Genomic DNA, 26,628 nt, shown 5'->3' on the forward strand with positions numbered 1-26,628 from the left:
CCCCCCCACCCCCTCTCTTTCTCCAGAACTAGAAATTTATTATATAAGCCCAGTGACTCATCACAATATAAGGAAATACTAGACAGTGAAGGAAAACAATATGTTCATTTGGGGAGCCAATCTGTGATAAAGCCAGCTGATTTTTTTCAAGTTATTTCCAGTAAAATCTGTTGAATGTAATAGTGTAAAATTACAAGGCCAAGATCTTTTAAGAATGTTCCCTTAATGTCATAAATAAGTCTAACCTGTAACAGTCTGAATTTCAGACGCCTAGTCTGTGGCTAAAAAGGATCATGCAGACTAACCCTCAGGCATTGACATGGAAGGGTCAAAAGTTAGCCCTGAAAAGCTTGGACTATGCCTAGAGGGTCACACATACTAAGGTTAATGTCAGAATCCAGGACACATTTCAGTGTCCTTGCCTTAGAGAAGCAGTCTTCAAGCCTGTAGATTCTAGGTGGAAACAGATCACACAGGTTTGCTTTGTGAAGATTACCCTCCCCAAACAAGATGCTCTAAAGAAGCAACTGACCTCATCGGGGCTGGAGGCCTGGTAGGTGCGGTTCTCATCACTAAAGTCTTGGTCTGCTTCAGCAAACTCAGTCTCTCCGGTGATACCAGCCCGAGCCTCATACACAGGAGTGACATTATGACAAAGGGCGATGGCTTTCACTGCTTCATGGATTCTACTGCTGACACTCTTCTTAACTTTAGGCGTTGAGGACTGGGTTCTTTTCAGTGGAGCAGAACTTGGGTTGTGCCCACTTGGTTGGGAGTGTACCTTTAAAACAGGGTTCCATGTAATAAGGGCAGACAGAAAAAAGACGATCCGCACAGAAATTACTGGCATGTTTTATGAACTAAAACAAGCTGTTTGAGACAAGGTGATTTGATTCTTTCTCTTTCACTGTACACAGCAATAAAAATTACTATTATTTTTGTCTCAGCAATGCAAAATGCTTGGCTCTTTTGAGATTGTCAAGCACAACATATATAATTTGCTATGATATTTAAAGCCCAATGCATTCCCTTTTCCTAAGTTCAATTAACTATGACTTCACTCCTTAAGACAGCAAGATGAAGAACAAGGCAGAACGGTGTGTGCATATATAACACATAAAACAATACCAAACAAAGCAGCCAGAACTCTTAAGACTCTTCCCTGAATATCATAAAACTGTGATTGTCTGGTTTGTAGCTAACAAAGATTAAATATAGTAATGGTGTCAGGGAAAGTAAAGTTGTCAGAGCTCAGTCCTGTCTATGGAAAGCAACTACCCACTGAGCACTGTGTATCAGCATAATTCCCATTAGGTCTAGTAATGAGGAAGCGAGCTGTCACCACCCAGTGATGAGTTTCTAGTATTTACCTACCATGGTGGGTGACACAAGATACTCCCCAAATCCACAGTACAGACACATTTTCCTGTTAACTTCAGAGACTTAGGACAGTATTCAGAAGAGACTAGGATCAGAACAACTGAGAGGCATTAAGTACGAGCCTCTCCTCTCCAAGCATAGGGCTGCATGCAGAGGTAGCTGCTCAGTGCTCAACTGTGCTACCCACAGCTACATAGCAGTCCCAATCTGCACCAGCTTACAACGAGCTGCTTCAGCCATGGAGGAGCACAGCCCTTCCCCTTCTGAATCATCTAATGCTCACTGATGCTTGTACAATTTAATTTCACACAAATTCCATTAAAGAGTAAGCTCTCACCCAGCCAGTGCTTCCAGTGGGCAAAGATAATCAGGTTAAGAAAGATCTGTGCTACATTAAAGTGGGCTACAGACAACCATCATTACAATAACAACATAAATAGGGACTAACACCAGTTCTACATAGTCCCACCAGAGAAGCCCATGGACATCCTTTAGTAAAAAAAATCTCTAAATGCTCTTAGATATAAACAACATTAAATAGCTGCTATATTTATATAATGATTCTTCAATTCTTCTGCTTTTAATATTGTTCTGATAAAATAGTTATAATAACCATGTCATGGATACAGGGTAGTCCAACTGCCTCCTTAAAATATACAGACTATTGTTATGGCCCTTGGATGCCTCTCAGAGGCTGCAGATGGGTCCCTATTACTGAAGACACTACATACTTTAGGACACAAGACTCGAAAGTTTTGAGTTAGATTTAAACGGATAGCTTCCTTCCTGCAGTGTAGCTTCCATAGTGACAGAAGGTACTTCATGAGCTGCCAAGGGAGCACGAGGCTGAGGTACCTACCTTAGTCACCAAAATGATGAAAACAGAACATATTTGTTTTTTAATATGAGAAAATTTTACTAAGTATAAAGAAAAACAGATTATTATGAAACAGCAAAGCCAGTAGTATTCTATTAATTACCCTTTAAAATACTGTTTACTAAACAATTTTTAGAAATAATTCTTTAAAAAAATAAATGATTTGAGCTCATTATATTTGTCAGGAATCGCTGATATAGATATGCTAGTCATAGTTTCTTGATTGAGATACTAGAAGTGATAGGAGGGTAATAATAAAATGTAAAATAATCAAATTAACATATAATAGGCTCAATTTAGCTCACTACTGTAGGTGCAAAGAGAGAAGGTGGCATCAGAAGTACATTTACATACCTGCAAGTAGGAATTCAGGACGTGACTTTGGATTTCGTCCATAGTGTCTGTTCCATAGGAGACAGTACCCAGATGGAGCCGCTTAAATACCATTTCATTCTGAGTGAGCGTTCCTGAGATAGGAAGATTAGCAGCAGTGAACACAGGCAGGGAGAGGAAGCTCTGCAGTTCCATAAAGGGGACTGGTCACATTCTTGACTGTACCCTGGGATATCTGTTAAGAGACGCAAAGTGCCTGCAGAATGGTCACTCTGACAGGGAGCCTTAGAAGTGTCTCTCCAAGTATGTTGTGTTACTAGTCTTTAACAATGGAAGGGGCTCTAGAAAAAAGAAACTCTGAGTCTCTGTGCCTGGTTCACATCTGTGACTTGGTATAATAGCAACTTCTGCTCCTCTAATAAGTCATAAACTAAGAAGCTAAGTCACCATTGACTCAGTCACAGTACTGGGCTGGAGAATGACACTACCTAGCCCCACATTAGCATGGTTTAGTAGCCTTAAGACTTACTTCTGAAAAGTAATCATTACCAGTAAAAAGAGAAATACTCCAGATGTTTAACCCTTCCTATACAGCCAGGAGCCAGCCTGGCCCAGAATGGTTGAAATGGGACACAGTGTTGGACGCAGAGGTAGCTTTAAAGACTGATGGCCTCTGGCCTTCTAGCACTCTAACTATATCAAATACTTGCTGGTAACTTCTTAAAAAATCTTAAAAACTTTCTTGCTTATTCTGTTGTTAAAAACTGCTGGCTTGGATGATTAACACCTATTGCCTAGTGCTGGAGAATTAAGTAAAAAATTTATTGCTATAGCTCCCTTCTCTGCACAGGCAGCCAGAAGCCTCTCTGGCTAGGCTGGTTAACTCTTTGTGAACAAGAGAGGAAGAAAAGAAAAAAAGAATTAAAATGTTTTATAGAGCTAAATGTACACAGACACATATACATGCATACACCCACACTCTGGTTAGGCCTAACTGTCTGTCTCAATCAAGTCCACAAGTATTCATGCATGCTTACATACATACACATTTACCTACGCAGCTATGTACAGACAAATACATTTGGATGGATGGATGGATGGATGGAGATGGGATGGATGGAGATGGGATGGATAGCAGAGAGGCCCCCCCCCCCCAAGCCAAACCATCCTACCAACAATTTTGTTTCTTTTCTCTGGCTATTTTATGTAGGAGGAGCTAAGGTGGGAGGAGTAAGGAGAGGAAGAGGAGAAGTAGGAAAGGAAGAGGAAAAGGAAGAGGAGGAGCTAGGAGAGGAGAGGAGAAGGAGAGGAGGGGAGGGGAGATGGAGGCGGATGTTCACGTGTCTGTGGCAGTCAAAGGTAGTTGGTATATCTAGGTTGGTATTGGGTTACACTTCTGATTGTATGGGTATCTTGTTACTGATCATTATCAAATATATAAGCCTTTGATTAATCTTTAAGCATTAGAGTCTCATCTTTCTACTGATCCCGCGTGGATGGTGGAATGGCCTGGGCAATGCCTAGCCTTGCAGAGACAGCATGGAAGACTGGCAGAGCCATCTCCCATGCTGGTGTCTCGTGGGTGGCAGTGCTGGTGTTTCTGGCTGGCAGTTTCTAGTTGCGGCACGCACATGGCCTCCAGTCGAGAAACATGGTGGCTGAGCTAGGCAGAGCTGCAGCAGCTTAGATAGTCGGCTTAGACCAGAGGCCGTTTTAAATATTTACTACAACAATTTTATAACTTTTTAGATAAGAAGTTCTTTAGAAGATTACCTCAGAGATAAAATGGGAGTTCAGAAGGATGTTGATATTAAGTTCATTCAAAGCAGTGTTTCACTCTAAATGCTCATTATAAATTCAAAGCAATGGCTTTTACAGGGCCTTGCCTTGGCATAGTACATACCTAAGGCTTTATCCATGGACTTAAATGTTTTCCTTGAACACAAATTTGTCCCAAGTCTGTATCTCTTAATGTAATTATGAAAGCTCCTTGTATTTCTTATAATGCAGCCTTTATTTATTATTATGAGGAGTGGGCATATTCTGTTCTTGATTTTAACTTTATTACATCTTTCTAACAAAGCAACTAAGACATCTCTTAAAACTTCCTAAGATTATTTTAATCAAATCATGAATTCTATAGGTTTATTAATTCATTTAAACAGCATTAATTCATGAAAGTTTATGTTTATCTGTAGGAAACTGGATCCATAGGGTAGGCTAATGTCCAGGGGTCATTATATTAATTTAATGACAGGAAAGGCAAATCAGCTGCAAAAGCCAATCCGGGGATGAAGTCTCTCTGGGTCTTGCCATCAAGTTCACCCATCATAGACCATGCAAAAAAAAAACCAAAATGTCGGGCCACCTCCAGGAAGGCCACTTGCTAGCCTTAGCCCATCCTAGATGGTTCCTGATACATTTATGTCACCTGAAATGACAAGAAGGATTGTGAAATGGGAGACAATTTTCATAGGTGAGTTTCTGAGAGAGCCATTGGGATGTGCTATGTAACACTCATTCCTCAAACCAGAGCAGAAGCTTTAAAATGACTATGCCCAGGACTGCCAATCAAGCTGAACCACACATATCTCACTTAACGCAAATACTCATCCAGTGTGAGCATATGATTAATTCATCTGGTTTCACAGAAGTAAAACAATAAAGGAATGTTCCCTTTTAGTAGGAACAAAGGTGCTGCCATCAAAGTGCATCTAGTCTCCACTGGGGCTTCAGCACTGGACTTGAAGCATATGTAGTAGGGTTCCCAACTAACAGAAACAAGAAGTGAGAGGTGTGACAAACAATGGCATAGCCATTTCCAATGAAAGTTGGGCTTTCCCCACATCTGTACCCCTTTAATTTTCTTTGGCATACATGATATTGACAATACCTATCAATGACTAGTCAGGATTTACATTCAGAGTAAAATAGGTTATTGACTTAGCTTTCCAGAAGAACACAGAATCTTCTTTACAAAAGAGCAGCTTTTTCCTTTTTTGTTTGTTTAGACTCTATTTTGACAAGCACTCCTATAATGAACATACTTTATTAGAGCTTTACAAACTCTTCAGGAGCAACACTGGTTGTAGCCCTGTGCATTGACCGAGTGCACCACACATCTTGAGTACATGGGTCCAACTTCAGAGAAATGGAAATGAAACCAGTTATGTGATATGCCATCTATGCCAGTCTCAAAGTGGAATTAACTTAAAATACATAGTTACATTAAATATCAAAGTCAGCAGCAACCCAGCTTCCAAGTAAAACGAGAAGCCCTGTAGGTGGCATTTAACAAAGATGGATAATCAGAAATCTAGTACTACGTAGTTAAAGGTAATAAAAAATATACTAATTGGTAAATACAAAGTTCACAAAGTATGTGTTCCAAAAAATCTGCAATATTCTAAATGTATTATATATGAACGCTTTCTGTTTCAGATTACTTGATATAAATGATTTATTTTCTATAGATTTTTCTGCTTGATAACTTACAGTGGGCCAAGGAGGTCAACTTTATTATGAGGAGCAATTTTATATATAAAGTTAAAATACTACGACACTGATACTCATTAAACTAATAGTGAGTTCTTTGCTTAAAAATAACTTAAAAATTTTATTAGTTAAGAAATTTATATATTTTGATTACATCTATCCTTCCTTCCCTACTCTTTCCAGTATAACCCCCACATCCCTCCTCACCCAGCTTTGTGTCCCTTTTCCTGCCACCCCCACCCCCCCATACCATATCCCTTCACTCCACCCCAGGCAGCAGGAAGGCCAATTTGGAGTAGCCAAATATTTTTAGGTGTGTGGCCTTCCACTGGAATATGCTTGATTTATCACAGAAAAGGCTGGCCCTTCCTTTCAGGCCAACAACTGCCAATAACTCTGCCAGTGAGGATGGAACATCATGCCCAACTCCCAGATTCTGTAAACTTTCCACAATCATGTGCAAGCAGTAAAAGATCTGTTATGAAATCATACTCCCTCCTTTGCTCTGCTGTTGCTGTCACGACTTGGAGCTGAGGTGCTTTGCTCAGACAGTTAGTGGATGCGGTCAGCATCTCCTGCTCCTGCAAGTCTCCCTGGGTCCACAGCCCAGCTGTGCTGCTGATATGCAGTTTGACATCCTCTTCAGCCTTCTTTCCCCCAACAGCCGGCAGGTTTAATACAGGAACGCACTATATTTCCTTTCCAAACTGCTGAGTAATCATAATTAACTCTTATTTTTATCTCAGATCTTTCTTAACTGTATTATAGGGACACGTGGGTGTACAAAGTCCCAAACAGGTACAAGGGGCTGCCAGTGGCTTATCTGGCAAACATTCATTACAAGGCCACAGCAAACCCAGGGGTTAATGTAGTAGACAGCTTGGGTCCAAATGCCTGTAACCTGCATGCCAGCTGCTTTCAACACTCCAAATCTTTGTCTTGAACAGTGTGTATGTGTGTGGGGGGGAGGTAAAACTTCCTGTAGGATAATGGATAAAGTCACCAAAACACAAAGTATGGTAGTGTGGACTTCTTTCCTCAAAATCCTATAGCTAAGAGAGAGGCAGGAAACAGCCTTATTTCCAGAGGTCCCAAATTCGGGGAAGGAAAGGCAAGGCAGAAAATACTTTGAGAGGGTGGGCGCTCCAGGGAGACCACCAGTGTGATGTGGAGAGGAACTCTCCCAGGGGTGAACATGAGGCATTTCTAGAACCATAGGCACACGGATTCTCCTTGAAGGCAGAGTGAAGGGGCAGGGCCAATAAGAGGCCAAGAAGGGATGGGGAGGGTGTGTTATGTCACAGGAACACTGTAATGAAGACAGCCTATGTCATATTAGGGTTTTTAGGTCAGGTGTGGAGGACACTGTAAAGAGGAAAATCTCTCTCCATCATGGTGACACAGATGAGCCTGATTCATCTGACAAGGCTCTCCTCCTCACAGTACCCTTTCCTCTTGTGACACAGATGTTTCTCTTGCTGCTTTTCAACTCAGTGTTCATGCTGTCTAGATCCAGGTCAATGAGAATTCCTTCTTAGTCATAAAATCACAAGTCAGGATTAGTTTACATATTGCATGGCAGTATGTGCTATTAAATAAATGTTAAAAACCAAAAAACTCTAAAGTGATAAGAATTTTATTATACTTTTACACTTACTAATCACACACACACACATGCACACATATGGGTATCTGCCATAATGAAACTGCTACTTAAGCCACGCCAGTCTCCAACTCTTGGTCGTTTTGCAACGGATCCTTTGGAATGCTGGGATTACAAGTATGTGCCACTGTCCCCTGCTTGGTACTGCCCACCAAGTGCTGGGGATCAGACCTTGGGCCTTGAGCATGTAAGGAAGCACAGTATCACCCAACTATACTTGCAGCATAGTCTCTGGATCTCAATGTCATCCCCAAAGCCCAGCTCTTAACCTGGAGTGAAAAGAGCTGCCGATGAAAATAAGAAAGATAACAGTTCAACTAAAACTGAAAACTGACAGGTACGCTGTGACCCACAACTTTAATCCCAACATTTGAGCTGCAGAGCCAGGTAGAGCTCTTTGAGTTCCAGGCTAGCCTAGTCTACAGAGCTCTAAACCAGTCAGGGATGTGTAGTAAGAATCTGTCTCAAAAAACAAAACCAAAAACCCAACAAAACTGAAAACAAAACTGACCAAACACAAGCCTAAGGACTAACGGAAGAAGGCATAGAGGACACTCTGTATTTGAATCATGTGTCATTGACTTTTTTTTCTCCCAGAGATGACTGGCAAAGAAAAAGCTAGCATTTCAAATGCAACAGGTGTAGGATGGTATCAGCTGCTTTCTAAGACAAAGACGTATCATTACAATCATCCCATTTAGACTATTTCTGGGGAGTACATTTAGAGTTTGAATGCGGCTCCTATTTTAACGCATCACTTTGGTCGTCCTTTCAGCCTGTGATACAGCATTTCCAACATTATCTGTAGATTGTTTCTGAGCATCTTTGGAGAAATATCAAGAGTAATTCTACACATGCACAAGGCCCATGAAACAAGAGAACCCAGAAGACACTAAAATATTAAACATATTGGTTGCCCAGTATGCTCAGTTGAAATGATGTAAGAGATAACTGAAGCCCAGGTTACAGCTATTATCTCCCCCTCTTAGATATTATACAACCCCGTGTGTAGATTTTTTTCCCTGTTACTAGCCTAGCTACCCTCACTTGTAAGCTCCCTGCCTGTGCCTCCTACTCAGGAGCAGGTGTGTGTCATTACACCTATCTTAGTGTTCAGATTAGTAAGAGACTTTCACTCAGTTGTTTATTTGGAGTCCGTGAGGATGTCATGAAGAAGTCAGAGCAAGTTCATAAGACACAACAATTAAAAAGGTTACGTTATATTTAGCAATAGTATCCTTGTAGGGGTGATATTTAGAAACAGAGCCTGGTCAATTTGTTCCCTGACAGCCACCATGTTCCTACTGCTCCTCGGCTCTGACCCAGGCTCTGGCTAGCTAGATGCGCAGGCCCTGGCACCCACAAGACACCAGTGTGGAGAATGGCTCTGCCAATCCCCCACACTGCATCCACAAAGCTCGGACATTGTCTGAACCCCAGACAATATCTGCTATCCTCAAAGTACCCAGTAGAAATGAGACTCTTAAAGCTTAATGATTATCTAAAGGATTTACATATTTAAAAATGCTCAATTAACAAGATGCCCACACAATTAGGGTTGTTACCCAATATCTAACCTTTTGATAGAAGTTGCTACCCAGGACAGCTTTTGACACCATGGTTCTCCATGGCTGATAGCCTCCTTCTTCTCCCCCACTTCCTGTCTTTCTCCCCTCCACTTCCTCTTTTTCTCCCTTCCCCTTCCTCTCTTCTTCTCCTAGCTCCACCTTTTCTCCTACTGTCTAATCATGGAGCTCCACTGTGAATAAAATGTAGCAGAATAAGTATCCTGCTACACGTCCCTTCTGAGTGAACTTTAGAAACAATGAGGCAGGGTTTCCCTTCATTTGTGCATGTAGGTATCCACCTCTCCCATCCAAGTTTTGGGGTAGTCTGCTCCTTTTCTAGAGCACCATCTAGATACCCTTGCTGACAGGTGGCTGACTCCACCTTAGAGCTTAACACGGCCTAGGATCTGGGATATTCGTGTAGACAGGTGACTGCAGTCTTCGGCTTAGGATCTGGGATATGCGTGTAGACAGGTGAATGCACTCTTTGCACAGCATGCAGGATCCTGAGAATGTTTGTTAAAGGTGTCAGGGTTACCCTTTGTCTCCTACTCATTCAGATTCTCTCTACAATGTCATTCCTAGACGGAGAGCAACAATGCGTTCTTCTTGTCTCACCTCTACAATTTTTATAACTCAGTCACTTGGTAATTTCTAGGCAGTTTGTCATCTTAATATGACAGAGACCAATGGGCTCCAAACTGGAAACTATTATCAAGGAGGTGCTGGCTTGAAGCCAGATGGTAAGAGAGCCACCATATCAAAGAGAATGACATTGAGTTATTTATGATAGTCAGGTCTTATGACAGCAGACTTTCTTGTGATTTCTAAGAAAAAAAATGGAGTAGTCTTTTACAAAGCAGAGGCTTTCAGGACTGCAGTGAGCAAGACAGGCAAGGAGGAAATTGATTTTTAGGAAAAATGTCCTGCGGGCATCATTTTCATGGTGGCGGCAGATGCAGTCCACACTGGGAAGCAGATGTAGAACCCCTGATCAGAGCCACTGGGCTGCAAGTTGTTGGCACATTAAGATTGTGCTGAGCCACAATACATGGACAGACAGGTGGTTTTAACAGGCAAACAGAAGAAGCCACCTACAGTGCACAAAGTTAAGCTCATCCCAGGACTATAGGATTTTTTTGTGAAAATTGGAGCAAGGCAAAGGCATGACAATGAGCAATCACTGATTGTAGCAAAACAAATGAGTAAATAAAAACAAAGCTCTCAAATGATGAGTGACTCACTAAATGTTAATATCAGCACTGGTCATTAAAATATACTATTGGGTTGGGTTTGATAGCACACACATAATTCCAAAACTCAGGAGGTTGGGGCAGGGGGTATGAGTTCAAGGAGTTGTTTCAAAAACTAACAGGACTGGAGAAATAGCTCAGTTGGTAAAGAACATTACTCAAAAGCATGAGGTCTAATATCTAGAGCCTGCCCCTCATCCCACTTTAATAATTGGCTAGGTATGGTGGTTTATGACTTTAATCCCTACACTCAGTAGCAGAGGCAGGCAGGTGTCTGAGTTTGAAGGCAGCTATGTCTGCATAGAGAGGTCCAGGCCAGCCAGGGTGACATAATGAGACACTGTCTCAAAAACCATAATAAACCAAATGGGGTATGGTGGTACAGATGTACTTGTAATCCAGTGGTGAAGGGCTGGAGACATGCAGATCCCAGGGCTTCCATGGTCACCCAGGCTAGCTTATCTGCAAGTTCCAGGTAAGTGAGAGACTCTGTCTCAAAAAAACAAAGTGGGAAGCACTGGAAGAACAACATCTAAGCTTGTCTCTGCCTGCCACACATACACGTATGAACATTCACGCTCATCTATGCATACACATATACAAATCAATCAAACAGAAACACACACACACACACACACACACACACACACACACATACTCAATGTAGAATCAATCTATTTTCCCTGTAAATCGGGCCTTTTCCAAAGATTTTGACTCCTAGAACTTGTGTGGAGTGTCTCAATCAGTCTAAACACCCAAAATGTTAATTATAATGCTCATATCCAAGTACTTATTTACTGAATGACTGTCCTAGTAAGACAGCAAATGTTTGCTGTAAAGAAATACTGGTGCTACTATCACCATGATGGGAAGATCTTATGGCCTTCTAGTTTATAGGATATTAAAATTTTACTGTAAATCTTACTTTCAAGATCTGCCTACCCCGTAACACTAACTAGCACACATGTCATTTTTTGCTGGTTTTAAAAATTATGAAAACAGCATTTCCCTCCTGATGATGCTGTCCTATGAAATGCACAACATTCAAATCTGAACAACATGACATTTTGGGTAATGGATACTATAATTAAATATAGGTCCAGAAAAAAAACCCCTGTTGTTTTACTGGGTATTTCTAGTAATGGTTTTGCTCTACATGAAGACAAAAACTTCCTACCAAAGGAATGCTTTAATAGGCTGCACCATGAGTTAAGTTTTAAAATTTATGAGTTCACTGCAGCATTGTTCTTTAAACAATGGGTTTGTCAGATGCAACCAGTGAGAAGATTAAAGTTCTCCCGGCAGATTAAGTACAAATGATCCGTCCTCCTGTTTCAGCATCATTTGTTCATTTATCACATAGTGTCTAGTATTCCTGGTCAGTGTCAATACGCTCTGCACCCTTGCAGCTAACAGATGTCGGCTCTTGTCGAATGAATTACTTTATGTTTCACGCGCTGCTGGCCGCAGATGTGTCACTATAGCAACATCATTAATTTCAGATCTTACCGGAAACGTGCACTCCAATCAAACCTAATTATACCACATTGCTTTCTTGTCCACAAGAAGGAAACTATAATGCAATTATTGGGACACTTCATTTTCTGTTCTGTTGTGGCAAATGAGAGAGCCACTGTGATGGACGCTTCTTGTCAAAAAGCTTATTGATGAAGCACAAACCCAATTTACAATCATACGAAGGACCACCTTACAATTATGTTAGTAATGTAAGGCTCCTCAGATGCCAGCTCACACTGGAGCATCTCAGCAGGAATTAGCCCCGCAAGATGTCTGAAAAGTGCCTGGCTCCAGTGCTGTGCCTCTGATCTCCAGAACCAGAGTTGTTCATGCCAACAATCATCCACTGCGGAGGACACACAGTATCAGCAGCTCACACCTGATTAGCTTCCGGCAAGTATGCTCCAGGGAATACACATACTTGCAGGAGAATACAGAGCCATTGCTTTTGTGACTAAAATAGAGAAGATGAGATAGAACTAGCAGTTTACATCCTGGAACATAATGCTAGTCAATGCCAACTGTACACTGTCTTAGCAGGACACAAAAGGAGCAAGAGAGCAAGGTGGGCCCTGCTAGACCTACCCGGACTTCTAGTTGTTCTCTCCTACTGTCTTTGTCCAACAAGTGGCCTCTGAGCAAGCAAGGCTGACAACTCTCACTCAGCAGAGCTAAGATGTGTCTGAGATCACAATTAGAGGGGTGGCCACCACTCAGTCGCCACTCTCTTCACCTGACTGTGTGAAACATGTGTATGCTTTTGTAAGACTGAGGTGGGGGAGTACTGAAATGCTGCTTAGCTGCTGAAAAGAATAGTGGTCCTGTTATCCATCAGCCTATGGTTTAGTCAGTGTGGCCTTCTTAAGAGACCATGACACCATGACACTACCACCTCCAAGAACCCCTGGCACACCCAGGAAGCAGGGCTGCAGAGCCCACCACCACCACCACCACCACCACCACCACCACCACCACCACCTCAGATCCCAGCAAGCAAGGTCAAGATCCTGAGAACAGGTGATGAGCCTGAGTTCCTGGGAGACAGCTTCAGAGAGAGACTGCAGATAAAGATGCAGTCATAACATTACATTTCAATTGAAAAACTCAACCAATGATGGCATTTTCTTTGGTAGCTCTTACACTGACAAAGAAGCAGTGGTGAGCAGGCATGGTGACTCATCTGTAGTCCCTGTACTTGGGAGAAGAAAGAAGAAGAATCAAAGTCAGCCTATCATACATAGTGAGTTTCAGGTTAGCCTAGGGAGCAGAGGAAGAACTTTCTCAACAAATAAACAAGCAGACATATGAGAAGCCATGATGAGCTCCTCAGTATGTTCTATACAGTTCAGCTGGGATTCTTAATCGCATGCCAATGTACAAAATAGACTGCCATGGGCCATTTTCAATGTGAAGTTAGTTTGCAGGCGTTAATTCCCTCCCTGCTTTGCTGGACCCTGCTTGTCTCAGGGCTCTGGGAACTGGGAGTTGCACTTGGTTGAGCCAAGGATGGAAAAAGGGGATAGTAGGGCTCTCAGGCCCCAAACTGTTCAGTGAGTGAGGCAGCTTTGTGCCCTCAGCCAGTGTGAGCTGGGGCTGAGGGGGGTGGTGGTGCATTTAAAGCCACTGTCTGTTGCCAGGTCAATGTTGCAGCCACTTTTTGCTTTTCCTCTCTGTGGCTGCTGTTCTGCAGAATTATATATTCAAAACCGCTTCCCGCTCTCAAGTCTTTTGGATTACTTTATCATCTATACCATGCCCAGCATTAAGACTGCTTGTGTCTGAGATGCCCTGTTTAGCTTTAAGAAGAGCAACAAGTGCAGGGAGCTTTGGGTGTGAGGATCTTTCCTTCACTGCCACTTTACCCTGATGACTTAAAATTTCATGATAGAAAAGAAGAGCTGTAACCAAGAATATTATCTTTATTTTTTAAAATAGGAAGCAGCATTTTAAGGAGGACTGATGTTACAAAACATTTGTACATTATCAACAGCAAGTAGCCAAAGACAGACACTGGAAGAACTTGTTTGGGAAGGTGGCTGGCATGGGCCTCTGGACCCATACAGCACAGAGCCTCCCAATGCCCACCCTATGGAGCACCTGAGACCTGGCCTCCTGAGTTGAAGCTGGTCTCTCGAACCTTCCCTCTGACTTCCATGGACAGTCTGGCACCACTGGGGGTAGTCAAGTGAATTCTGAAAATCAATCAGGAAGACCTCTTTGGAGGGAAGTAGAACACATGCATCCCCCTACCCATCAAGTGAGAAGCTTCCCATCGACCCATGAGGTTAGAGGAAAGGCTGGCGGGAAAGAGCAGTCAGGGCTAACCCCATAGCTGTCAGGCTGGAACACTGTGGAATAGAGTGCTCTCTGCCTTGTACTAAGCTTTGGCATACTTTGTATAGCCTCTGGGAATTAGAAAGGTCAAATGCTATATAAAATACACTCTCCAACCACAAGGAATACAATTACATTAATCACTTTTACTTTATGTCGGTGAATATTACTCAGTAAAATTTTCTGGTTTTGTTATTTGTAAGCATGATATTTCTAAGTTTTGCTAAAATGACCTACAATTCTAATATTAATCTATAAACTTATTAGATTTACTGTGTATGCTACCTGCTAATAAGCACTTCACTGTCATCCCCTAAACCCCCTCCTTTTTGGTAGGAACAAGGATTGAACCTAGGGCTTTGTCTATGCTACCCAGGCCCTCTACCACTGAGCTATGGCTCCAGTCATGTTTTAATTTTTATTTTAAGGTGAAGTCTTACTAAGATAAGATGCTCAGGCTGGCTTTTTATTTACTCTGTAGTCCAGGAAGGCACTGAATTTGCAGTCAATTCTCCTGCCTACAGACCCATTCTTCCACTAAACATCTAGGATTACATTCTTCTTTTCTTAACCTTTGACCCTTTCTTTACTTTCCAACATGAGCTAATAACTCAAATACAATATTGACTATGCTATCTTTTCGTTGTTCCTAGTCTTGGGGAAACACTTGAAATAACTTACTGCTAAGTGAAATTATATGTTGGGAATATCCTTTTCTAGAAAGAAAATAGTTCATCTTCACCTCCAGTTTGCTAATCAACTTTGTATGGATAGGTACTAAGTTGAAAGTCATCAAATGCTTTACTGGACTGGAGGGGGTCCCTGAGTTTTTTTTTTCTTACGACAATGCTGTAATTTTTAGTGATAGATTTCTAAATTTAAACAAGCCTTTAGGCCCTGGAGCACATCTATCTAGGGCTTTACATTATATTTGCATTGATCACAGGGCTTCAAACAGCCCAGTTAAGGGCATCTCAATGTATTCAAGTTTTATTATGAGCTCATAGCTAGGCAATGACTTCTAATAAATGCCTCTCACCTGTTATAATTCATCTATTATTATATACTTCATTGTGGTTTTCTCCTTGTGCACGGTTTTAAATATTAAACATAACTAGCTTTAGTACTTTATTTATGATTTTTAGATTGGTATGCAACAGATGCCAATACTTTTATTTTTCTGGTTTTGTTCCCCCCTTACCTTGTTGTGGCTTGAATTTTCTATCAATAAATTATGCTATCTACTTTCTCCTCTCCAAATAAGTGAGTTTATACTATACGAAGTATGCTTGAAAGAGTGATAAAAATACCCATAAAATTATTTGGAGTTGGTGTTAGGAGAGCTTTTGGAAATGAGTTTGAATAGTTTTAGGATGGGGTGGGTGAGATGGCTCAGCAGGTAGAGGCACTTGTCAACCCCAGTGCCCTGAGTTCAATCCCCAGAACCCATAGAGCAGGAGAAAAATGACTCCAAGTTGTTGTCCACTCACTCTCCATGATAGAGAGCAGAATTCTCCAAGGTAGAATGCACATGTACTACCTATACAAAATAAACCCATGTGAAAATTTAAAAGGTTTCAGGTCCTAAAACTATTTCTTATGGTCTGATTTAATGGCTTATATTTCCTTGAGAAGAATTGTTCTATTGGTTGCATTTTAAGCTGGTGACAATAGCAATAAGAACAGCTATTCTCTTATGACTTTAAATATCATGATTGTAGCTTTGTTCAATATGTTTATCTATATTTTTGGTTTTTTTTCCAGTTTTTCTTTCAAGTTACATTTATTTTATAAAGTCTTCTCAAAAGACTGTCCAGCTGTATTGTGCTCTCTGTTTTATCTTTACAGTTATCGTTTAAGAAAGGGTCTTGCTATGTTGTCCAGGCTGGCTTTGAATTCAAGACTCAAGAGCCTCTCCTCCTTAGCTGTCCAAGCAGCTGGGACCACAGATGTACAGCACCACACTCTTAACTGGCTGTTGGATACCATGCCTCTGATTTCCATTCTTATTCTTAAGATCTCCTTTTATATCTTTGATTTTCACTGCTCTTAAGATTAATATCTCCCCCCGCTCTCTCTGTGTGTGTGTCTTTTTTGGGTTTTTCTATGTAGTCAAGATGTCTGGAACTCACTGTGTAGATCCTGTCTCTGCCTCAGAGTGCTGGAACTAAAGGCATACATTACAATGTCCAGTCTCTTTTATTGAAAAACACAAGTTCCTTGAACATCCTGCAGGTAATGATAGCAAGTGATTCTATTTGCTATTTCTAGTGTACTCCTAACTTTTTACTACTTATGATGTTAACCAAAGATAGCAGTGATTCTATTTGTTACTTCCACTATGTTCCACACTTCCACCATTTCTGTTTTACTGTGAGTAGGTACACTCACTGCCTGGAGTTCACTGAGATTCCCTAAGTTTCCCACACACACTAGATGAAAATTTGCTCTCTGGATGGCAGACACAGAAGTCAGTCTATCCCATGAGATCAGAGTTATTTGGACTTTTATTTGGTTGACCACTTGAATATCTGCTTGGAAGATCAACTACATAAAGTGATGCTAAAATTTCCTTCTGTGATAGCTGGTACCATAATTTTCTCCTGCATCCATCACTTTGTGCTTGTATACTAAGGCCTTTAAAGTGTATATGTATCTAAAATTCAACCTTCTATTGGGAACCTATCCCGCTTTCTGAAATCGTGCTTCTTAGAATCTATCTTGTTTGATATTCACGTAAATGACAGTTTTCTTTTGATTCCTAGTTACTTCCATGATAGTTTTTCTCTTCATGTTTTGTCTTTTTTTTTTTTTTTTTAAAGCATGACTGGCTATTTTTCTTTAAGTGTTAAGTGGTTTAATTGTTTGCTTTAACACTTTCATGATCAACAAACATTACGGATTTAGTTTTTCCTTCTCTGTCTCTTAGTCCTTCACCACTGTGATTTAAAATCTCTCCATGGGTACACATCCTTCCTTTGTTCTCCCTGTTTGTTGGGGCTCTGGACAGTATGAACACCCTATACTTACCTATTTATTTTTAAAATTAATTTTTGAGACAGTGTTTTACCTTGTAGCCCAGGCTGGCCTTCAACTCACATCTCTCCTGGCTGTCTCTCTTGGTTACAGGAGTGCAGTTCCAGGTGACCCTAGATTCTACTTTAACAACGTTTAGTTTCTGTGTATTCTAACTAGACAGCTTTGCTTTTGTTAACTGAAGCAACACTGTCAGCATTCTCTTATACTCCCCCACTCCTTACAGTCACTCAGACATTTCTTTGGGGAGAGGAAAAAGTAGGAGAATGACTGCTGAGAAGTACAACACATATATTTTAATGACACAGCCCAAATCCATTCATAATGTGATATATACCATCCCAGCCCAAAGCAAGTAGGAACTTCTACTTTATTTTGTGCTTATAAAACTGAGAAACCCTAGTTACAGGCATCATACCTATTAATCAACTTAGGTCTTCTTTCAGGGTTTCAGCTTTAGAAATTATATACATTCGGGTCTTGCAAACTTTGAACTTAGTCCTGACTACTTTAACCATCTGTGGCATTCTCATTGTTGCTTTTTTTTTTTTCCACTAAATGCCCTAACTGCTGTGGGACACAGGATACTAGGCTTACATATTAAACTAAACTAAATTATCTTAAGGACTAAAAATTCTCCAGCAGATTCTTCCCAGCTCTGTGCTTTTTTGCTCATACTGGTATTCTGTTTGACTCTGGAGATTCTGGTTTTAGCACCCCTATCAGCAGGAGAAAGCAGCTAGCTCACAGCGATGTGGTACTTTTACCCAGCAGTGCACACATGTTCAGCGGCTGATTCTGATGGCCATCTGCTCCTCAGGCATACTGGCTATGTAGTGGCTCCTCTTCTCAAGGACTCTGATCTGGAGAATTCTTCCCTCTGTGTGACTCATCCTTGTAGCCATCTTGAGCTTCAGTGCTTTGTATTGACTTCCTCCTCCCTCTAGCTCTTCTCGGTGTTGGAATGGTGTTCACTTTTTGTTAGCATTGCACTGTCTTCAGCAAACTTCCTGTCAGCTCACTGGAACTGGGAGAGCAAACTCCAGGCACATTCCCTCTGTCTACTCTTGAAGCAGAGACCTCTTACTTCTGAATAGGCCACTTGCACTTGTGAGCATCCCATGTCTGTTCTTCATCTGGTACAGTACCAAAATTGAAATAAAAATCCCCAAACTGGACCCTCAGTTACACTAAACTTCCAAATTCCCCAGGGGAGCTGACACCAGCAGAAAGCTGAATTCACATTTATCAAAGTCTTCAGTTACATTTAGCAGCAATGTCCAGTTGGTTTTTTTCACACACACCCATCCAGGTACTCAACTTCACAACCACATGTTAGGCAACTCATGCTATGGGAGCTTTATTTTCCAGCGTACTTTCACTTATACCCTTCAAAGGAGAGTATTTGTAAGTGGAATATTTGAATCTGTAAGTTGCCATTTTGCTCGTTTCATATATTTTAAAGTCATTAGTTGACTGCCTTGGTTCTCACACCTATATAAATATGTGTTCTTAACCAGTTATACATCTACTTCTATACCTTTTTGAAAATTGAAAGAGTTTTATAATAATGTTCAGTCATGTTGCAAGTACATCTGTATTCTTTGTAGTTTAACTACTAACATTACTTAAATGTGATATTATAGTTAACTACTGACATTAATTAAAGGTGATGCTGAATTGTGTTTGGAACATGTTTTAATTATGCTATGTATGTAATAATTCTACGCATATAAGCTTTTATTTCTAATTCACTAACAATTACTAGAAATTTAAATCATTATCTTTTATTTAGTACATTATAGATTAAGAATTCTTTAATACAAAAACACAAAATAAGGACAAAATAGAGATGGAGCTACAGAGTGGGAGAGACAAGTGTAGTGATCAATGCAGGAGGGTGTATTGCTAGAGCACTCAATTTCCATCACTTCCAACAACCCAAGCATCACCTACAATAAAGAAATACATGTTCTGCTCTTAAGCCACTAGACAGATATGTGGTAGTAGCAAGAAAAAAAATTATGAGATGTTAGAAGAATCAAAATACAAAAAAAGTGATTTAAAGCTACAGCAAAGTTATGTTTTGCTGACTGTGGAGGTACTGAACATATGAAAGGATGGAGATTCAATCATATAAATAGTTTTCAAACGTCAAGTCTAGAAACCTATAAATCCAGCAGTCAGTTATGGCACATATACATGTGCTCATGCGCACATAAGATATTTGTGATGTTATCTGGTCTATTGAAAGACAAACAGATATGAACAGTACCTGTTTTGTCTGTCAGTAAGTACACCAGGCGTCCAAGTTCTTCTGGTATTGTGCTGGTCCGAACAACTGTACCAGGAATATTCTCATCTTTCATAATCATCCATCCATATGCTGCTTTGCCCATGTCCAAGTTTACTCGCAGACTGCCAAGTAAAACCACCATGATGGTCAATGCTTCCAGACCGATACAACATGTCTACTCCTCTGGTTTCATCTAAATGTACTTATATATAACTTTAATTTTTATAGGAATAAATAATCTTAGCTTTCAGACTTTAACAGGTGCTTTTATCCTTTAGATAATGTTCACAGTGATAGTTGGTGGATAACTCACTCCTCTTGCATGAGTTACAGTATGAGCTAGAAGAGAAGCAGGCAACTGATTCTCAGCACTCAGTTAACACCCAGAGAACTGTGGGCTTAGAGAGGAAAATGCACATGCTTAGGGAATCATGGAAGGATTACTATGCAAAACATGTGAAATGGGGCTTGAGGCCTCTGGAGTAGGCACACTGCTTCTTAGTGAGTTTTTAGTATTAAAAATTTCTGATCTGTAAGGTTAAGACATGTAAGGGGTCATTCTACCTGGGACAATTTTCCTGCAATCTCATCTTAAAGCATAGGACTACAATAGATGGATTTTGGAGGGTCTTCCAGGCTTTAGTTAAAGAGTGGCTACATAAGAAAACACTGTAAAACTGTCCACTGGAGGAAGTAGTCAAAGCACACCTGTTTGTGTCAACTCACCTAACTAACCTATGCGAGCTCAGTGAACAAGACTGTGTAAACCAGTCATTCTCAACTTGCAGGTTGAGATCCCTTTGGAGAGTTGAACAACTCTTTCACAAGGGTCACATATCAGATATTCTGCATATCAGATATTTACATTATGATTTGTAACAGTAGCAAAATTAGTTATGAACTAACAACAACAACAATGTTATGGTGGATTCGCCAACACACAAGGAGCTAGACTAAAGAGCTGAAGCACTGGGAAGGTTGAGAACTGCTGGTGAAAACCACAGAGATGAAACTGCTATTCACCAACCATGTATGACCTATCAACATGGTAACTCATAAGGTTCAACCTTCTTTTTAAATTAAATTATTTTATTTATTTATATTCCAAATGTTGCCCCCTTGCTGTCCCCCCACCCCTTTGTTTCTAAGAGGGTGCTCCCCCACCCACACTTCACTCATCAGCATCCCCCTTCCCTGGGACATCAATTTCTACAGGATTAAGTACATCCTCTCCCACTGAGACTGAATTGCACTAGTTGGCAGGAAAACTGTTAACTGGCAGTCACCTGTGCACATCTCTCCAGCTCTCTGTCTTTTGTTAAAAGAGTGAAGCAAACTAATAAATGGCAACCGTCCTTAAGCTGAAGGGACAGAAAATGACATTCTAGGAAGGACCACAGGTCTACTACTGTGTGAGTCTGCAAGTCAGAACCACCACACACATTTCACCGAGTCCCTGTGGCACCATGGCCTTCCCTCTATACTAGAATCTGTGAGAAGCTGGTAAATTTGTATGTGTTAAGTGTGAGGGATATCTTTGTCAACAGGTGTGACATCACAGTACCTTCTAGGAAGCTTTAGGAAGAAGAGGGTATTTGAATAGGAAACGCAAAACATTCCCTTTGGATTCTGATTTGATTTGGGTTGAAAAACAGATTCCTTATGAACAAGAGAGTTAATTAAGACCACACCCTTTTTGAAACAAACACAGAAGTTGGAAGGGAATTGAGCAAGTGAGGTAAACCAGTAAGAGAAGACACACAGCAGTGAGATCTGACTTTTGTCTAGTTTTTCTACACCTCCGATTATTTGGCTCATAGACTTGCCCATGTGTTGGGTTCTTTTGGATTTTGGTTAAGTTGCTTTGAAAAACGTCACCCTGCACTGGGTTCCAGCTTACAGCCCTCACCAGCCTCAGGGTGGAAAAACCAAAGAAGCATCACCAAACTTGTTTTGCAAAGTTCTTTTCAAACCAAGCAATTTATGTTGTTAAAGAATTACATAAATGTATTAGTTCATAGAATATTATACATACATACATACATACATACATACATACATACTCTAGGACCATTTTAGGTTGAATACTAACAGCCAACAAACGATATACATAGAAGTAGTTGTAGTGGCAAAGAGGAGAACAGAAAGGATAAGGAGCAGAGAACAGAAATTCATCACTGAAAACAAGTCAACTAAAGAAGACACTCCTACACAAGGAATTAAGCTCTACATGCACCATGATTCATGTTGTGGATTTTGTCAAATACTAAAGGATAATTTGCTTTAAATGCTAAGTCTCTAAGGCATCCAAACACTATGGCTGCAGAGTAACAAATATACTGAATTTACTTCTTAGTAATGCCCTGCTTGTATAGTTTCTAAACACAAGACCTTTATCCAGGAACATGCCAACTCTGACATGCTCCGTAATCCATGAATCACATGATTACAGAAACATGTTAGACAGTAGCAAATACCAGATGCACAGTAAATGCATTCTACTGCTAAGTACCTGTGACACTCTTACCCATAGACCTATGCCAGGTAGAAAACACTTGTTTTCAGATGGTTCACTGAGGCAGGACATATCATACACTATGGAAAACTGACTGCCTGAGTAAGTAGTCTTTCAGGGATGTTGACTGATTATAAAAGCAAATGTGTGTATATATATATATATATATATATATATATATATATATATATATATATATGTATATATATATATATATATATATTCACTTTTGCAATACTGACAAACATGAGATGAATTTCAAAATGTAAGACTGCCTTCATGATGGTTTATTTTTATACAAACAGTCTAATCTCACAGCGACAAATACCTGAAGAAGAAACTTAAGAGTCTGAATAAATTTCAAGTGCATTTTCCCCAAAATACACAATACAATCCACTTAAGCCCCAGGATGCTTGCTATATTTAAGCTCTAATTTGTTACAATTAAACCTTAGCACTTATCACTGCCAGGTGAGCCCAGTCCCTAGCCTGCCTGAGAAATATGCACAATTCTCATTGGGGAACAAATCTACCTGAAATAATTCATATGCCAATTCTAATCTGAGCCATAAATAAATAAATAAATAAACATACATACATACATACAAAACAAAAAACAACAACACAAAACCAAAAAAGACCCAACAACAAAAAAACCAAACAGAAACCACTTTCATCAGAACTTTTACCAAATGTAAACAAAACCCGTTTCTATAAAGACCCATAAATGGGTGAAGGACACGGCTGTTTTATCTGAAATGTTCTGCATCTCCTATTTTGATATTATACTGCAGGCGGCAGCAGAGGCTTTTCCCTGGTGAACTGTCCATGCACCATATTGTAGCTAAGGTTGTCATCTCCAGGACCAGTTGAACCCTGCTGTGCTTTGGATCAGAACTGCTACCGGAGCAACCTTTAACCTTAGATGAATCAAAATACCTGTGAGTGAACAGGAGGACAACAGGTCAACAGGCCAACTTCCCAACTTCCTTCTCAAAGTGCTCTACTACTATGCTATACCCACAGTCCCTAACGATCTCTCTGGTTTTAGTTAAGGTCTGTAAATGGCCTGGTTAGTTTTCAATTTACTTAGTAGCTTAGGTGGGCTTTCCCAGAACTCCTGTAGCTAAAATGATACAAGCACAGTCCTGTGCCATCAAGCCCAGATAAATGCATAGTACAAGTCTAGAACTCAAAATTCAGCTTCAACCTTTTCCAGAAACCTGTGTACCACCAAATGGCAACACAGACCAACCTTTCTGCTTACATTTGTATATTCCAGTTAGCATAAACTCCTGACAATTCATCTTCCTACATTCTCTGGTGAAGAAAGTCAGGTTAACGCACTTAATGTTAGGTGTAACTTGTATCTGCTCCTAATTTTAGCATATGGTAGTTCTGTAATCTCTTACTAAAGGCTGACTTGATATTCACTCCAGTGCTCAACCAAGGTTTCAGCAGAAACTAGACCTTAGGCCAAACAAGATGCATCAGATAAAAGTGCATGAACTTCAAGCTTGAAAACTGAGGTAGATCCTCAGGACACTGTGGAAGGAGGAAACAAACTCCCAAAAGTTGTTCTATGACTTCCATACTCAGATCACGACATGCATGACCTGAACAAATAAATGCATTCGGCCTCCTATGTTAGGAGCTTTCACAAAGCAGGCTGACTCTGTTTTGTTTCTTCTTTTTGTAACCTCTTCTATTTTTAATTTTTTTTACTGGATATTATATATACATTTCAGATGTTATCCCCTTACCCCATTTTTAAAACATTTTAGAAGTACCACAATCAACTCAAAAGTCTAATAAGGTACTAAATGTATTTGCAAACATAAGAGAGATACCAATTATTCAAATATTAAATTCAACAAAAAAATGGAAATAGCAAGAGTTCAATGCATAGAGCACAAAGAAGCAAAGGCATGTGCTTATGTGCTACTTTGTGTCTAGTCATCATTCTAGCTCACCAGGAATGTATTTCAACATCCCCAGTGGATCCTTGAAGCCAAAGACTGGACCCACTTCTAGGTATGTTATACATCTTCTGATCTGTAATATTTGGTGAAATAAATTTATAAACTAGTCATAGTATTTAACAATAATCATATAATATAGCTTTTACAATATGAAATAGTATATTATATAGTATATAAGTATATACTATGTTGTATAGTATATATTATATAAATAATTCTACATGATTTATAAAATATACATGATCTATAAAATATATAACAATTATATACAATAATATAAAATTAACAGATGTGCTCTTTTTCAAAATATTGTATTGAGTATTTAATAGTTTTAGACCAGAGTTGACCATGGTAAGTAGATCTGTAGAGAGTAAAGCTATGTGCAAATGGGGCTGATGACCAACTTTACTGCAGGAAGAAAGAAAACGAAAGGTAGGCAGGTTGAGTTCTGCTCTGCATATAACAGTAGGTGTGCACGCAACAGTACGAACTCTTAGCTCCCTGACTAGAGCACCTGAGACTTCAGCCTCCTATGTTAGGAGCTTTCACAAAGCAGGCTGACTCTGTTTTGTTTCTTCTTTTTGTAACCTCTTCTATTTTTTAAATTTTTTTATTGGATATTATATATACATTTCAGATGTTATCCCCTTACCCCATTTCCTATTCCGCCCAAGAACCCCCTATCCTATCCCCCCTCCTCCTGCTTCTATGAGGATGTGCCCCCACCCACCTTCAAATTACCCCCCTCACAGCATCCAGCCTTCATGAGACCAAGGATCTCCTCTCCCACCTATGCCCGACAGGGCCATCCTCCCTTACATATACAGTTGGAGCCATGGGTCCCTCCCTAAGTGCTCCCAGGCTGGTGGTTTAGATCCTGGGAGCTCTGGTTGGTTGGTATTGTTGCTCTCCTCATGGGGCCGAAAACCCCTTCAACTCCTTCAGTCTTCACTCTAACTCCTCCATTGGGAACCCCTTGATCAGTTCAATGGTTAGCTGTGAGCATCTGCCTCTGAATATGTCAAACTCTGGCAGACTTCTAAGGACACAGCTATATCAGGCTCCTGTCAGCATGCATTTCCTGACATCCACATCAGCGTCTACCTTTGGTGACTGCACATGAGATGGATACCCAGGTGGAATGCTCTCCAGACGGCCCCTCCTTCAGTTTCTGTCCCAGACTATGTCTCCATATTTGCTCCCTTGAGTATTTTGTTACTCCTTCTAAGAAGGACCAAAGCACCCACACTTGGTCTTCCTTCTTCATGAGCTTCATGTGGTCTGGAGTTGCATCTTGAGTATTGTGAGCTTCAGGGCTAATATCCAATTATCAGTGAGTGAATACCATGTGTGTTCTTTTGTGATTGGCTTACCTGAGTCAGGATGATATTTTCTAGCTCCATCCATTTACCTAAGAATTTCTCAAATTCATTGTTTTTAATAGCTGAGTAGTACTCCATTGTGTAAATGTACCACATTTTTTGTACTCAATCCTCTGTTGAAGGACATCTGGGTTCTTTCCAGCTTCTGGCTATTATAAATAAGGCTGCTATGAACATAGTGGAGCATATGTCCTTGTTATATGTTGGAGCATCTTCTGGGTATATGCCCAGGAGTGGTGGTATAGCTGGGTCCTTGGGTAATGCTATGTCCAATTTTCTGAGGAACCGCCAGACTGATTTTCAGAGTGGTTGCACCAGCTTGCAATCCCACCAACAATGGAAGAGTGTTCCTCTTTCTCTACATCCAGCCAGCATCTGTTATGACCTGAGTTTTTGATCTTAGCCATTCTGACTGGTGTAAGGTGGAAGGTGTGAGGGTTGTTTTGATTTGCATTTCCCTGATGACTAAGGATGCTGAACATTTCTTTAGGTACTTCTCGGCCATTTGAATTTCCTCAGTTGAGAATTCTTTGTTTAGCTCTGTATCCCATTTTTAAATAGGGTTATTTGATTATCTAGAGTCTAATTTCTTGAGTTCTTTGTATATATTGGATATTAGCCCTCTATTGGATGTGGGATTGGTAAATATCTTTTCCCAATCTGTCGGGAATTCAAGGCCCATACCTAAACATAGTAAAAGCAATATACAGCAAACCAGTAGCCAACATTAAACTAAATAGAGAGAAACTCGAAGCAATTCCACTAAAATCAGGGACTAGACAAGGCTGCCCACTCTCTCCCGACCTATTCAATATAGTACAGGAAGTCCTAGCCAGAGCAATTAGACAACAACAAGAAGTCAAAGGGATACAAATAGAAAAGGAAGAAGTCAAAATATCGCTATTTGCAGATGATATGATAGTATACTTAAGTGACCCCCAAACTTCCACCAGAGAACTCCTAAACCTGATAAACAACTTCAGCAAAGTGGCTGGA

General features: G+C 40.4%; 1 protein-coding gene across 3 annotated transcripts in view; it reads right to left on the reverse strand.

The window, feature by feature from the left end:
- Atp9b (ATPase phospholipid transporting 9B (putative)) overlaps nucleotides 1-26,628 on the reverse strand; it is a 216,265-nt gene that overhangs the window by 49,036 nt on the left and 140,601 nt on the right. For all 3 annotated transcript variants that reach the window (XM_028768921.1, XM_028768920.1, XM_028768919.1), the window contains exons 13-15: nucleotides 19,733-19,875; nucleotides 2,612-2,724; nucleotides 533-781 (exon numbers count right to left, since the gene is read on the reverse strand). In XM_028768921.1, coding sequence (XP_028624754.1) covers nucleotides 533-781; nucleotides 2,612-2,724; nucleotides 19,733-19,875 — 505 coding nt within the window. The remainder of the gene's footprint in view (nucleotides 1-532; nucleotides 782-2,611; nucleotides 2,725-19,732; nucleotides 19,876-26,628) is intronic.

The sequence above is a fragment of the Grammomys surdaster genome, unplaced genomic scaffold, assembly GCF_004785775.1.
Source record: "Grammomys surdaster isolate TR1022 unplaced genomic scaffold, NIH_TR_1.0 189, whole genome shotgun sequence".
In the NCBI taxonomy this organism is placed as follows: domain Eukaryota; kingdom Metazoa; phylum Chordata; class Mammalia; order Rodentia; family Muridae; genus Grammomys; species Grammomys surdaster.